General features: G+C 38.1%; 1 protein-coding gene across 1 annotated transcript in view; it reads right to left on the bottom strand.

Moving 5' to 3' along the window:
* The window catches only part of LOC106946330 (sodium/potassium/calcium exchanger 3), a 38,843-nt gene that overhangs the window by 15,386 nt on the left and 8,454 nt on the right, over nucleotides 1–15,003 (bottom strand). Inside the window, exon 2 of the mRNA XM_015030582.1 lies at nucleotides 12,120–12,230. Within this exon, the coding sequence (XP_014886068.1) occupies nucleotides 12,120–12,230 (111 nt within the window). The remainder of the gene's footprint in view (nucleotides 1–12,119; nucleotides 12,231–15,003) is intronic.

Below are 15,003 nucleotides of genomic sequence, written 5' to 3'. Positions count from 1 at the left end.
GAGGTGAAAAAAAAAAAAAAAAAAAAAAAAAAAGGGGGGGGGGGGGGGGGGGGGGGGGGTATATAGACTTATTTCATATGACTGAGGTCAAACTGTTGTGTTCACAGCCAAACTGACTTTAAAAAGAAACTGGAAGAAGAGTTAAGTCAGCCAGTTGGCTGAATTTCGTCCAGCCAACCAGCGATAAATCTGCACCAAGATAGATGCAAATAAGCTAGTTAGCTAGCTGTTAGCAGAGTCACAGAATGCAGTGAAGATGTCTCAGCCTTTTGCTTAACAGAAAAGTCCCAGGAGAAAAAAAAAAAATAAAATATACGATTAAATAGTCCTGCCGAAACCAAATTTAAGACCTGTGATTAACATATTTACTTTTTTAATGAATTTAAAATATTTTAAGAATCTGTGGACATCCTGCAAGGGTTGAAATAAGTTCCTGAAAGATAGCGGGGTCTCTGCTTCCTGCTGTTTTAAGATCGAGAGAAAAACTATTTTTACTTTGAGCCATCTGTTGTTGTACGATAGGGTTTGAACATTTCTGGGCATCTTATTCCACAAACAACAGCGCCTCAAAGACAAGACGCACTGCGAGGGTCTTCTGTTGAGCTGATCAGCTGTTACATCTGCGCTCCCGCTGTGGTTTTGTTTCTATCACCTTCCTCGTCTCGTCCCCTCTCTGCCCCGACACTCAGGTTCTGCTGCGGGCAAAATCACAGGGCTGCCACAGCTAGCTTTGGATGGACGCTTTGAGGGGTTGCTGTGGTGAAGGTAGTTGCTATGGTGGCCCTCTCCCAGGGGGCAGCTTTTTTTGTGATGGGTGTCGGTACAAAGCCAAAGGCTAGGCCACTGCATCAATAATGAGAAAGGGGGAGGTGAATATATTTTTCCCATGGTAAGGATTCATGAAAAATTTAAAAAGTAGATGAAGTGACAGCAGCTCTGGACTGAGATGTCTAAAAATATTTATTTTTCCTCACAAACCCTCGGGAGACGTCTGAGAGAGCGCGAGCGAGGCAGAAGGAGCACGAAGACAGAAGAGCAAAGAGTGAGCTCTGCTAAAACTCTTATGCAAAAAGCAGAGGAGACATCAGGGTTGGAGCTGACAGCACATCTGCATCTCCTCAAATCAAACTAGATCAGCTCCACAGAGTCACATATTTACTCCAAACAAGGCAACATTTGCACTAACTATCATGTTTTTCTCTGCTTCCAAACTTTTACTGCAGGCTTCAACAACTTTTTCAGCTCTGATCTCGTTTTGTTTCTCACAGTTTCTACAGCGACTCACGTGTCACCTATCCATTCCCACAGAAGCAGAGAAAGCTGTGGGACAACTTGTACTAGACCAGACTTGTCCGAAGCAATCTGTAATATGTCGTAGTTTGTCTTCTTTGTGAGTGGACTCGCCTGAAGGCAGAACAATACGCAGCTTCAAAAAGAGCTCTGAAGCAGCAAACTAAGAGTTACATTAAATTATTTCAATGTGTTTCAAGGGAAAAAGTTCAAATCAAAGTAACCAAAATGCAAAAAGAGCAATAAAATATAATGTACAGAGAAATAATGATCATTTTAAGTTGTTTCTCGTGCCAGAACCAGATGATCCTCACTGGCTGGTTGGAAGCTTAAGAATCCCATCCTTGTCTGGTAAGTGAACGCATCATATCAAAATGTAATGCTGTTGAATCGCAAGAGTCAAATAATGAATTAAGTAACCTAGATCATATGCAGATTCCTTAGAGGACAGTTTGTGTGCTTTCCTGTGTTTATTAAAATTTTAATAATTATAAGTTTTGAATCTTTGTTTGGTATTTAAGATCCAGTTAAAGTACCAATGGTCCAGTTTAACGTGGATTTAAAGTCGTCTAGAGGTTGTAAAATAAGCTTATTATTTTTTTTGTTTGAATGTCTATTCAAATTAACATGTGATCTGGCAGACAAAAAACAAAGTTTGTGAAGAAAACATAAATAAGTGTAAAATCACTGCATTTATTAATCAATTTAGACTTTTGCCCTTTAGAGTGGAAGCAGGTAAAATGTCTGGAAAATCAAACATTAACCATATTTAATTTTCTTTTTTTAGTTGACTTATCCAGAGCTGGAAAATGATAAAAGCTAATTCCATACGCTTCCAGGCTGCACAGGAACAACAACACTCTTCAGTGTAGAAGCTGAGTGAAGACGACTCAAAGCTAGCAATCTTCAGTATTTCAGTGAAGGGTTTAAAATCAATTAACCCTCACGTCACCTCTGCTGCTGAACTAAGGAGTGCTCATAGTAGGATGTATGGAAAATTATATTTTAAATGAATTTCTTCTATCTTCCTACATTAAAACCTGATAAAAAGCTCTACAAAACATGCAGATCAGAAATCAGCTCAAAGTTAAAGGCTCAAGATGCCTTTCAAATCTAGATATTAACTATCAAATATCACACTTGCTGAGTGGATAAAGAGAAAAGAACAGTTTAAAGATGTAGAGTATCTTTCATTGCATTAAGGAGGATTGAACACACTGTTGCATTAATGGACCCAAACTAAGTGAAAACTATGAAGGATATTCTGATATGTACTATTTCTAATACTGCTTTGGCTATGCATAGCTAATCTGGTGTTTGAACAATCATCCTTCACCTCAAAACGACAGCAAACCATCTCAAAGGAAATCAGATGACGTTAAAGTGAACCATGTCTGAGCGTCTGAAGTGGCAACTTGGCAATTGAGGGTTTTTTGTTTGTTTATAATTGGCACAACTTGTGGAAAATAGCCTCACTTCCTTTTCCCAGTCAGAACACTGAACTTATTTTTTTTTTTTTTACAAAAATATGAAAAAAAATCCTAAACAGCAGCTAAGATTAGATCATGATAAATCATTGATCTTATCAGTGCTGGCTTCTCTCAGATGGATTTAAATACATGTTGCAACGGCTTGTTTTTTTCACCTCAGCACTGGAGAGGGCTTGTTTTCATACTGGCACTTTGAACCAATCATAAAAAAGGGCAAAATAAACAAACTTGAAGTTAAATGTGAGAACGACTCTCACCCTGTCTGTGAGTGTGAACTGTACCTATATTTGCTGGAGGTTGGGAGAGTCTGGCTTACTGCTGACTTCTACAAATATTTGTTCCTGAGGTAAACAATAAAATAGGTAAAATAATTAAAGGCTTTTCTGGTTTTACTAACAACTAAAAACACTGATCTTGAATATTAGCTTCTATACAACCATTGGAAACAAGAAATTAGTTTGATGCTGATATATTTTCTCCAAAATATATTATTTTTTTTTTTTTTTGCAATTTTTATAAAGATACAAAACTGATTTTTTTAGCAATGTTTTTCACCAGCCAGTGAACAACCAGTTCTCAATCACTTCCTGCTTATAAGTTTTGATTTGACTTGTTGATAATTCTCATGACATGATTCAAAGCTTACAGAAAATCCCTGATCTCTTGCTTCATAAACTTCGAGCTTTGCTTTATTGTTTTAGGTTGCTATGTTTTATTTTGGATATTTAAAATATCTTCCAGTTCCAGCATTACATAGGAATGCACTGATCAACTTTTTTTCACATCCGATATGATACAGATGTCTATGGTTTGGTTTTGGCCGGAAGCGATCCCATACAGAAAAACAAATTACAAATTAATTTGATAACTCAGCACCAGTCCAGCATAGTTAAATACACCAATATCTTCACAAGTTTGGTCAAACATGTAAAAAATAAACAACAAACTTTCTTAAAGTTCAGAAAGTGCAGTAAATAATTATAAATTACAAAAAAAAACTAATTATAAAGCTGTATGTTTTTTTTAAATATTGAGACCGATAAATATTATTGATATTGGATCAGTGCATCTCTCCTGCTAAGACTTCTGTACAAAATCGAAGTTTATTAGTCTCTGAGAGGCTGAACTTGCATTATTATGATTTTAATAATCAATATATTCCTTGAAAATTGTCTCAAAAGAACAATATGATCATTTATTGCAATAATTTCTGGGACAATATTCCTGATCCAAGGTTTTTTCCAGAAAACTTGCTAAGCCCGGCGGTCGGGGCGCTCAGCAGTCGATCATCCAGCGGCCCGTCGTGTTTTTGAGTTAAAAAAATGTTTAAAGTTGACAGGAAATTTGAAAATATCACTTGATAATTATGTGTTATTGAAAGATTTTAAGATTAATATCTGAACACCAACTAAAAAGTCTTAAATAATGCAAACATTAAAAAAATAAATAAATAAATAAACAATGCTTAGCCTGGTGGAGGCACAAGTAAAGCCTGGTGGCCCGCCAGGCTTATTATACACTGGGTGAAACCCTGCTTATCTTACAGTAAAATTTGTTATTGTGACAGGCCTAACTATGCTAACTTTCTCAACATCTTGACATTCTGGTACTAGAGGAAATCCATAATCATTTAACAACTGATTCATGACTTTAAGGAATCATGTTTCCCCTCAATCCAGGTGAAAAATATATCCTAGAGCTTCAAAAGCTGTACGACTCTACGAAAAAAGGTTCGATCTGCTTTTACTACTGCAATTATAGGAACTGTGGTTGAATTTATAAACATAGAGTCCACATGCTGTGCGTGTTATGAACCGCCACACTGAATACTAAAAGTCATTTTACAGGGAACTCGTCTCATTTCTTTAAAAGCCATCCCCATGCCCCGACACCATAGAAAAGCACCATGATATTATGACTTTAAGATCCAGTCTGATCATGTAATTTGCATGTAGTGCAGTACTCATTATGTAAAAAATGCTGCTGATGATGTAAGGAGGAGAGCTGAATGACGGGTGGTACGAGATAGAGCTATCAGTCTGAAAGTCAGCAGGATGTGCTGGAGTCAAGCCGAGGTACTGACTGTCACACCCAGAGGTGGCTGGTGTCTCCACAAACACACACTCGGCTGCATTTTTCATGAGGAATCAAAAAAACTATATTTCATCCAGGTGTGTATTGCAAATTCAATTATGCATTTGTTCTTTGATTCCTTTTCTTTGAGGTGAATGGGAAACAAGGCTGATGAGCCGACAGCAGGGCTTCAATGGAAACATGGTGTACATTGCTGTGACAGGAGAGAATAAAACATGATCAGAGGTAGCAACAGACTCAGAAAATAAACCATAAACATCGTCTGTTTGATGACAAATATTCACAATCAGAATCTAATCACAACATCAGTTTTCAAATACCATTTCCATAAATCTTGATGCCCTTCAAACTGTCCTGACGAAGGCAACTTCCTAGACAGCAGAGTGTTGTCTGCCAGTTTCTCAACACTTTCTCCCAAAATTCCCCTAAAACATGGCAGTGGAAAAATACTATTCTCTGCTGACTGTCGCTTGCCAAAACAAACAACATAACAAACCTCATCAACAACACACACTGCAAGCTATTTAGTTCATTTACATTGTTTAGATTCTTTGACCCCAGCCTCCCCCCCCCACCCTCGCCGCCCCAAAACCACTGGTCTATTTTTGGGTCTCCTCTCTCTGCACTTTTAATGCTTGAAAGACAGAATTGTCTGGGTTTCAAAATTTAGCATTCAGTTGCCTAGTAACAACGGTCTCGGAGGCTTGTCAGCCGGAGCCGGATCGAGCCGTCTCCATCCTGTTAAGCAGCGGCGAGATAAATAGAGAGAAAGAGAGTCTGTGGCTGGACGTTGCAGCGCAATCCCCCGGATAATATCCCCAGAGGTCCGGGGTGGGCTTTTTAATCACACCACAGATTATACAATCGCTGTCAGGCGGCCCGCTGAGGAAGAGGGCAGAAACCTGAGGCTGGAGCCGCGCTCGCCGCTCGGGCTAATAGTACCTGTCCAGCCTTTTGTTCGCTTCCTTCTCTCCAGTGTATTACCATGATGAAGAATCTACGCCTGTGTCTTTGTAGGAGATACTGAGGCAGATCTGCTGGCAACCAGTGACTCAATAAAGGTTAAGTGTGTTATAAGGAAGCAGAATGTGAACGGATGCACTGAGCAAAACTGGAGAAATGAAGTGGGTCTCACCGATTTGTCAGGAATCGGAGGGGAAACGCCTCTTATGTAATCTCAGAGGTGGATGCGCTGCAGACTGTGGGGTAGTGATGCCATTTTTACCAGCACTTTAAGGCAGTTAATATGAAATATCAGAAAGGCTCAAATGTGTGGTTGTTGTTTTGGGTTTTGGGCCAAAAGCAGAATCTCTAGAAGGACACACCTTGGTATGACCAATATTTGAAACTCTTCTCCATTCTCCCCATTATTTCCCACAGAAACAGCTCTTTGTCAGTATTTATAAATTCATAATTATTTCACCATAAAATGGTTTTAGTAAATCATTTTGATTGAACATGACTAGTTTTGATTCCTGCATATCTTTTAGTTTGGAAATGTGTTTTCAAGTACAAATGTTCAAGATAAAATCTGCCTGTTTGAATAAATTAAATGGATATTTAGAGGTTATGCTGTAAACCACTTCTTTCCTTAAAGATTCAGTATGTAGCTTTTATAAAACCTATTTTTACATATTCATTGAAACTGTCATTATGTCATGAGAGTATGAGTCAGATAATCTCTGGGGAAAATAATTGAGCTCCTTCGTTTTCTCCCAGTGTTATCTAGAAGCAAACTATCAGGGTCTTAGTGATGTCAATCAAGCCTGTATATGCGCTGCTCTCTTAACTCCATTGCTCTCTGCTACAATTCAACTTCTCCCCATCAGCACAGCCTGTCATGAATACTAAGGAAAGAATGGTTACTAAACAGTTTTCCTATATCGGTAAATTGTTTCTCTGCCATTAGAACATTTAGCAACGAGTACATGTGCTTGATTGACAGCGCTAAGACACTGCTCCTGGCTCTGATTGGCTGTTTTTTAATGGGATCGATGCATTTCTTCAGATGGCAGTAGGAGCTCAGAGAGGAGATCGAGCTTTTCACAGATTATCTGTCACAACATGGTGACAGTTTCAACAAATATTTAAAAAACATATTTTTTATAAAAGTTAATAATGCAGCTTTATGTACGTGTTGTTTGGTTAGGGTTAACTAACTTTAATTTATTTTAAACAGTAGCTTAAACTATAAGCATCATAGTGGTTGTTAATAAAAAAAATGTTTGCCAATCTGTTGTTGTCCTTTTGGCAACCCCAACACATGGTTGCCATGGTAACATGACCTCAGCCTCCTCAACAGCTTTGTGCACACAGACTTGGCAGATTCCTGACAAATCCATTGGTTGTTCCAGGAAGAAACAGGATTCAAACTGGCAACCCTTTTTTAATACCCAACATCTAAAATAAACAAGCAACTTAGCAGTGTTAGTACCTGACCCCGTTACAGCAAAGTGTTTTTTTTTATTCATTTGATTTTAGCAATGAGAAGCATGAAGAAATGTGAAAGTAAACCAGTGAATTATTGTTGTGCTGCAATATAACACATAGAAAATTGAATTTTCTATGTGAATTTTCAATAATAAAACTGTCAGCTGTGACGAATGCAGATAATGTCACAAAATAAAAAAAGATGAATAGATAATGCATCCCTAAACAAAGTTATGCACTCGTAAATGAGTCCAACAGGGGCTCCTTGAACAGCGCTATGCAGTCCTTGTCACGTTTTAGTGTAGTTCGTGAACACGCCTTGTATGCTCATGAAGCCATGAAAGACAAATGTTTCACTCAAATCTGCCATGACTTTTATTTACTGTGCACATATTCTCTCAGGTTTCACACCCCCACCAGGCACTGGGAATCAGATGAAGCGCGATCCGGGCAAACCATTTGCACCGTTTATTTTTAGCCCAACTTGATTTGCATACATTTCTAGAAGAATATGCCTGGCTCCCAATGTGGAGTCAGGCTTCAACAATGCTGGAGTAGTATTGCAGACAATGTTGTGACTGACAGGCTAACATTAGCACAGTAAACTCCAAATATTACTAAAACAAAACTTGACTCTGAAAGTGTTGTAGTATTAATATTACGTCGGCTGTTTAGATCACACAACACTAATTTTCTATATAAATTTTCAATAAAACTGTCGGCTGTGATGAATGTGGATAATGTCAAGCAGCATAATCAGCCTGAGAAGCAGAGGAATAAAGGTCAGTTTTGGCTCCGTAATGACTTTATTAGGAGCAATCTGAATCCATCCTAACTATACTGACAGCTGCAGGGCTCAGGAGGAAAAGCAAAGTAACTGTGGATCTGATAAAATCAGATCATCTGGGAAATTATTCTGACTTTCACTCTGCTTTTATGTGAGCTGCCCGTTCCCCGGAGTATTTTAGTGCACAACCTTGGCACTATAGCAAACAGATACAACGTGTTGTCATACGGGGATTGAAACGCAGGTCTCTGCCTCACCGTTTTTTTATTAAACCTACATATACAATGTACTTTACTCTGCAAAAGTATCTCAGGAAAATCTAAACACTCAATTTCTGACTTGAGTGTCATTTTCAAAATTTGTTGAGTTCAGATGGATTGAGTGATGTACATCCTGCTAAAGTAAAAGGCCAGGTGGATAAACTACTAGGCCTGTAAATACAGAACAAATGCAAGAAAGTTTGAGTAGCAGCATTACTGCTGTTTCAGCAAAAATACATTGCTCATGTTCTTGTCTTTATAAAAATAAATCGATCTTTTTGAAAACAGTAAACCCTGTAACCACTAGAACGAAAATGTTTTTGTTTTTTTTGTAGGACTTTTAGATCCTGATTACAGTACCTTGCATAATCAGGTTTTCCCCCGGTGTACTATAAGCCTGGCGGTCCCCAGGCTTTGTCATGATCCGTGGTTTTTTGTGTTTATTTTGAGTTTTTCTATGTTTTCCTGTTTCCCTGTGAGTCTCTGTCCTGTCCTCCCCGTTGATTGCTCCCCAGGTGTGTCTCATTCCCTTAATTACCCCGTGTGTATTTAAACCCACCTGCTGTCTGTGTTCCTCATCGGGTCCTTGTCTAACGTTGTTTAGTTTGTCTACGACTGTTCGTTCTAGCTCTCCAGTCGTACTGGTAAGTCCTGGTTAGCTTAGCTTCTAGCTCTCCAGTCGTACTGGTAAGTCCTGGTTAGCTTAGCTTCTAGCTCTCCAGTCGTACTGTTTAGTCCTGGTTAGCTTAGCTTCTAGCTCTCCAGTCGTACTGTTTAGTCCTGGTTAGCTTAGATCCCGTTTCAGTCTTCGTGTCTGTTGCTACCGGCGTTTAGCTGCGTGCTTGTTCCTGCCGTGCTGCCTGCCTTGGACTGTTTATTGAGCTACCTTCATCATTAAAATTATCATCATCACCATAACCTGGGTCTCAGCGTCTCTCCTCACCACCCACAACCACTTCATGACAGGTTTTACTTGTTCCCCCACCAGGCTTAGCATTTTGAGACTTTATAGTTGGTATTAAGGTAATAATCTGCCAGTCTTTCAATAACACATAATTATAAAGTGACATTTTCAAATTTCCTGTCAACTTTAAACATTTTTTAACTCAAAAATACGGCATGATGCTGGATGAATGACTGCTGATTGCTCCAACCACTTGACTTAGCAGGTTTTGTGGGGGAAACCGTGTATAAGCATTTATACCCATTTTCTACATTTTATCACTGAATAATCATAAACTTCAGTGTATAAAATAAAACTTTTTCTCATCCAATGAACATCTCTCTGTGTGCTTATATTATTGCATTGTTGTTGATGAAGATGAATCCTGTACTGTCTGAGGGCCTAATTTCAGCAATTCAGCATGCAGCTGATTGATTTAAAATAATCACTTTTGTTTGCTTAAATGGTTTTTCTTAATTCTACATTGAAAACCCTTTTGTTTTGATTTAAAAACCACCTTGCTTTCATTCCTCATCACATGACATAAAAATCTCATTTCTGATTTTTCTTTCATTGGTTTAGAAACTTAAATGGACTCAAGTCAAACTCTGAGAGTCCCCATGTCTGCATCATGCAGCAGAGCTCCTTTTTCAGATATCACTGAGCTTTAACTACTTTTTCTGTTTTTGCAAAGAATAGACTGAAATTTCAGAATGTAGATTTACAAACCTGGTAGAAACATACACCAAACAGTTTAGTTGTGATTCTATATTTTACACTACTTTGTGCTGGTTCGTCACATAAAACCCCAATAAAATACATTGGTAGATAAAATATATTTAAGTGGTTGTAATGTGGGAAAAGTTGAAGGGGTATGAACACTGTTAGTCTCTCAGCCCTCAAAAGTTGGATTCTATTAACATCAAACTATTTTCTGCTTTCTGGTACGTCAGAGACTTTTTGTCCTCGGTTTGACAGATCAGGCAGATTTACTCAGTATTTTTGTAGCTGCTAACTCTACACTAAGAGAGACTGCTTTTCATAAAGTGTCTGAACAATTTAAATAAAGTAGAAATGTTCTGGCATCCTTCACCAGACAGTCCTACTCCTCTCAACATCAGAAACAGATGTGCCAAAACATTAATGTCTGATTAAATTAGGAATATAATAAGAAAAAAGTAGTGAAATTAATATTATTTGAACAAACACTTGTTATGATTTATGGAATAAAATAAACAAAAAGCAAATAATTGATTAATTGATTAAAATCAAGCAAATAAAGTAGTCAAATCATTTTCTGGATTTAAAGAAAATAATGTTTTCAAATTCTTTTGGGCTCAATATAACAAATTTATTCTAAGTTATAAGAACAGAATTTAAAATGTTTGCTAAATTTAGCAAACTAAATAAAAGCTGATTTGGGTGCAGCAAAGTCAGTAAAAATCTATAACATATACATGGCTCTACTTATTTTAAAAGCTTGCTTATACCTAACTTTTTCTGCCATGAGAAAATTACGTAGGTAATAATTTTACCTGAAAAGTTAGTTACCTGTATTGGATGGGCCTTGTATCATTCTCAAACTGTGGTCCTTATAAAAAGGACTGTGAAATGCAAACTTGGGGTTTCTTTTTTTCACAAAAAAAAAAAAATAAATAGTTTCACTTCACTGGTAGGTCACAGCAGGATTCCTATGTTTAAACCTAAGACAGTTCATTTAATTCCTCACCGTAAATGAGAGTAAAAGCCACCGTGAGACCCTCAGGAAGAAGATAGCAGCTAATGAGTCTGGAGGGAAATTTAAAAAGATCAACTCAATTTTAAATCTTACACTGTGTTGAAAATATTCAAGTGGAGGACTTTTAAAAAAACTGCTAACATGTCTCAGTTAGCAGTTAGCATCAGCGCTGACTGAAAGCCCTAAAACATTGTGATGGGACTTAAAACTAGTTTTTTCATTGGAGGTGAACAGGAGGAAATCTTTGTGCTTTATGAAAATCCAAAAATGGAGAGCCATAGTTTGGAGATGGCTTGCTGTAGCAGGACTCTACCAGGTCAAATCTAGAACACATTTAATGAAAATGTCAAAACATCTGTTTAAAAAAATTAAAGATAAAGAAAGACTGGACTCTGCACCATGACAATGACTCAGGACATACCAGTAAATCCACCAAGGCCTGGCTGGAATGAAAAGCCTTGAGCCCAGACAAAACCCAGATCTTGATCTCTTTGAGACGCTGTGGGATGAATTTAAAGGGGCGAACTTTCCTCAGACTTTCAGAGTAATCAGCAAACCATGATGATTTCAATACTGAGCAAAAATAAATGTGATTATGATTCTTTGCATAATCAGGTGACTCTCCATTTGAGCTGTTCTAATCTCATGAACATCTCAAATATAGTTACATCTTCCTATTTCATAAAATAATTGTTCAAAAGGTGAAACAGAAAAAAAGCTAATGGCCAGAAAAATAAATTAAGCGAGTAGAAAAACCATTAAAGATCATTCTAATGCTATTTTCTCTTTTTAAATTTCACTATGAGACAGTGTAAGGAGCAGATCTTCACTTAAAAAAACATCCCAGTTTATGCAAAAACCCTTTCAATAATCAAGTCATTCTGAGTCAAATTAGTGATAATGAATTACTAATTTGTTCCAAGGAGAAGCTCTTGGCTTCATAGCTTATCTGTAAAAATTCGCTCACATTAGTTAACACTACATAATATGAAGTCAGAGTCCGATTAAAAACCCACGTATCAAATTCCCGTGTTTCCGCTCGCAGCGTTCAGTCTGGAGGTGTTTGACATCCATCCAGGTGACTCACCTGCTCGGGGCTCATCCAGGCTCTGGTTGTCTGATTTCTCCTGCATCAACCTGCGTGTCCATCGCAGCAGCTCACCGTTCACGCCTGGCTGAGGCCCGGAGGACTTCGTTTCTGTAACAGAACAGCAGCGGTCAGTGTAGGGCGAAGCCAAGCACATGCTTACATTCAGTATGGAGGGATCAATGTATTTATTGGAACAAACAGTGGAAAAATAGTTCTAACTTGTCACAGTCATTTCCACCGGTTTTCCAATTTAGACAATGACTGAACAGAATCATCTTTATTCTATCTCCAAGCTGTGCCCACTGCTTTATACACGTTTATAAAGCCACTTTGTCTGACTTTCTTGTACACATTCCCAGAAATAGCCAAAAGATTTAGAGTAAAATTGAACAGATTTATTCTCTATCTTGCAGTTTATGTTCCTGGCTGAGAGAGATAGCAGTATGTTCAGAAACAATCTCTGTGCTTCATTCTTCAGTAGTTTATCTTCATGTGGATTTCGGTCACTACAGGCTTTTGGGAGGCAACAGTCAAGAAACTCCCCTCAGATAGATCTGCCTAACCATCCCAATTATGGTAGAAAAAACACGGACATCCTTCTTCACCACCCACAGAGATAAAGTGATATTTATTATACTCTCCATCACGCCGCAGTATTAATACGAAGCAGCCTGTCTGTGCGTCTGATGCACTTCGTGATTGCCAGGCGCTGCACTCTCTCTTTGTACCTCACAGCTCAATGAGCCCATTTCACGAGGCCAGCGGTCGCGGCCGAGAGGAGACCTGAGGGCTTTCATGTTGAGGCATCAAGAGGAGCTCGACTCGTATGAAATTCAAATAGGTTTCTGCCACAGATGGCTGTGCGGCATTTTCACACTCCTAACTGGGACAAGTCACCTAGAAAAACATCTTATCTAATAATAAAAAGGTGAGCAGAAAACGTCATGTTTGCTCGGTTTCTTTTTTTAGATTCAAATTTTTCTGAACTCGCTGAGGTGAGTAACAGACTCTTTGGGATGGAAAGAGGATGAGATGCTTCATATGTGTGTGAAAAACAAACGTTCTGGCTCCAAATACAGTAAACGGCTGGCTGAGAGAGGAGGCTATTTAAAGATATCCCTCTGGGAACATAAAGTCAGATTTTCCTTTATGCTAAACGATTATTAGATGCAGCAATCATCATAAGAAAGCAAAGACTTCCAGTGGAATATCATGGAGAATATTTTTTATTACACTCCTTTAAAGGCCCTCATAACTATGGCTGTAAGTTTGATTGTGGCGGTGAAGTTAAACAGGGTTTCCATCAGGGGTTAGCTTAACAGCAGTGCTAAACTCAAGCCCTGAAAAAGTATTTATACCATTTAACCACAAACTTGAATTTATGGTTTTGGGATTTTATGTCATCAATCAACACAAAAGAGTTGAAATTAATAATGGTTTTTAAAGATTTTGACAAATGAAAATATAAAAAGTCTTGGAACAATTTTTGTTAACCACCTTTACTGCCCCCCTTTGCTCTGATACCCTTAAATAAATAAACTCTAATGCAGCCAACTCTCCACATAGTCAATGCAGTCCACCTGTGTGTGATTTAAACTCTATCCAGTTGTTCTGTGAAGGTTTCAGAGGTAATGCACTCAGAAGCTACTTAGCGATTTGCTAACTAGCTATTTGCTACTTAGCATATAGCCCTATAAGACCTAAGTTTCAATCTCTGCCTGGATATTTTTGCTTATTGTAATTGTACGCAGTTCTTTAAATGTCCTGTGAGTAAATATATATTTTCCCATTTATCCATAACAACTGGAACTCTCAATATCTAGCAAGTTATTTTCGCAATTTACCGAGTGCCCTTCAGATTAATTTCACTGCCTGCTACGGCGGGGGTGAAATTACCGTAATAACTCAATATTGGCTGGAAAGCGCAACGTCTCCCCTTTCCGAAACCGCTGGATCTTTTCATATAGCGCAACGTGTGGCAGAATTACGGTTCTACAAATTTGGCTGTATCGTCTATGACACGTTCGGTCTGGAAGTCGGTTAATGAAAACCAAGGAACATCGCAGACAGGTCAGAAAGTTGTGAAGTTTAAAGAAAAGTTAGACTATGCCACATCTCAAGCGTTTAACATACTGTGCAGCAGGAGGAAATTAATGAGGAGAGCAGTCAAGGTTCATGGTAATTTGGACCTGCAGAGAGGGAGAAATGTAGAAAAATTTGCTTTATTTCTTGAGCTCCACAATTGTGACATTATTGAAGAGTGGCAGGGCTTTCATTTTTGAAAGAAAGCCCTACAAGGCCCTGTTTAATGTGTTAATGTCATATGACAGCCAATTGCAGATTTGGGCCAACATCAGAGGTCTGCAACCTGCAGCTTTGGAGCTGCAAATGGCTCTTTAGACCCCTTATTATGGCTCCTAATAACTGTGGTAATTGAAAACTGCTAACTTTAGCTGTTTGGGCTTTTCATCCAATATATTCATGACATTTTAATAGAAAATAAGAATGGTGAGGAAATATGTCCAGTAGCAGTCTGTCCTGTAATGATGCCTCTGACTGAAGACAGTTGACTGTTTCATTTTCCAGGCAGCAGAAGAGACAATCTTCTAGAATAAGGTGTGCTGAATAACATCTTGATTCTCTAAGAGTGAAATGTTTTTCTTTATTTTAAAACCTTCTTAATTTCTTAAAATAAATCAAAAATGTCCTAAAGTAGACATTTGTCAAAAATGTGTCATTTTTCAAGGGGTAATGTGACATTTGCAAGCTGTAAGAGTCTTGAGGTGACGGTTCATCTTCCACTACGACAACGACCATGTTGATGTGTCAAAATGGAAGTGTCAAAATGGCCAAGTCAAAGTACAAATCTAAATAAATCAAA

Source organism: Poecilia latipinna, unplaced genomic scaffold (assembly GCF_001443285.1).
Source record: "Poecilia latipinna isolate Pla-1442-1.1 unplaced genomic scaffold, P_latipinna-1.0 Scaffold187, whole genome shotgun sequence".
NCBI lineage: Eukaryota > Metazoa > Chordata > Actinopteri > Cyprinodontiformes > Poeciliidae > Poecilia > Poecilia latipinna.
Note: the sequence above shows the minus strand (reverse complement) of the source record. Positions and strands in the feature narration are given on the sequence as shown.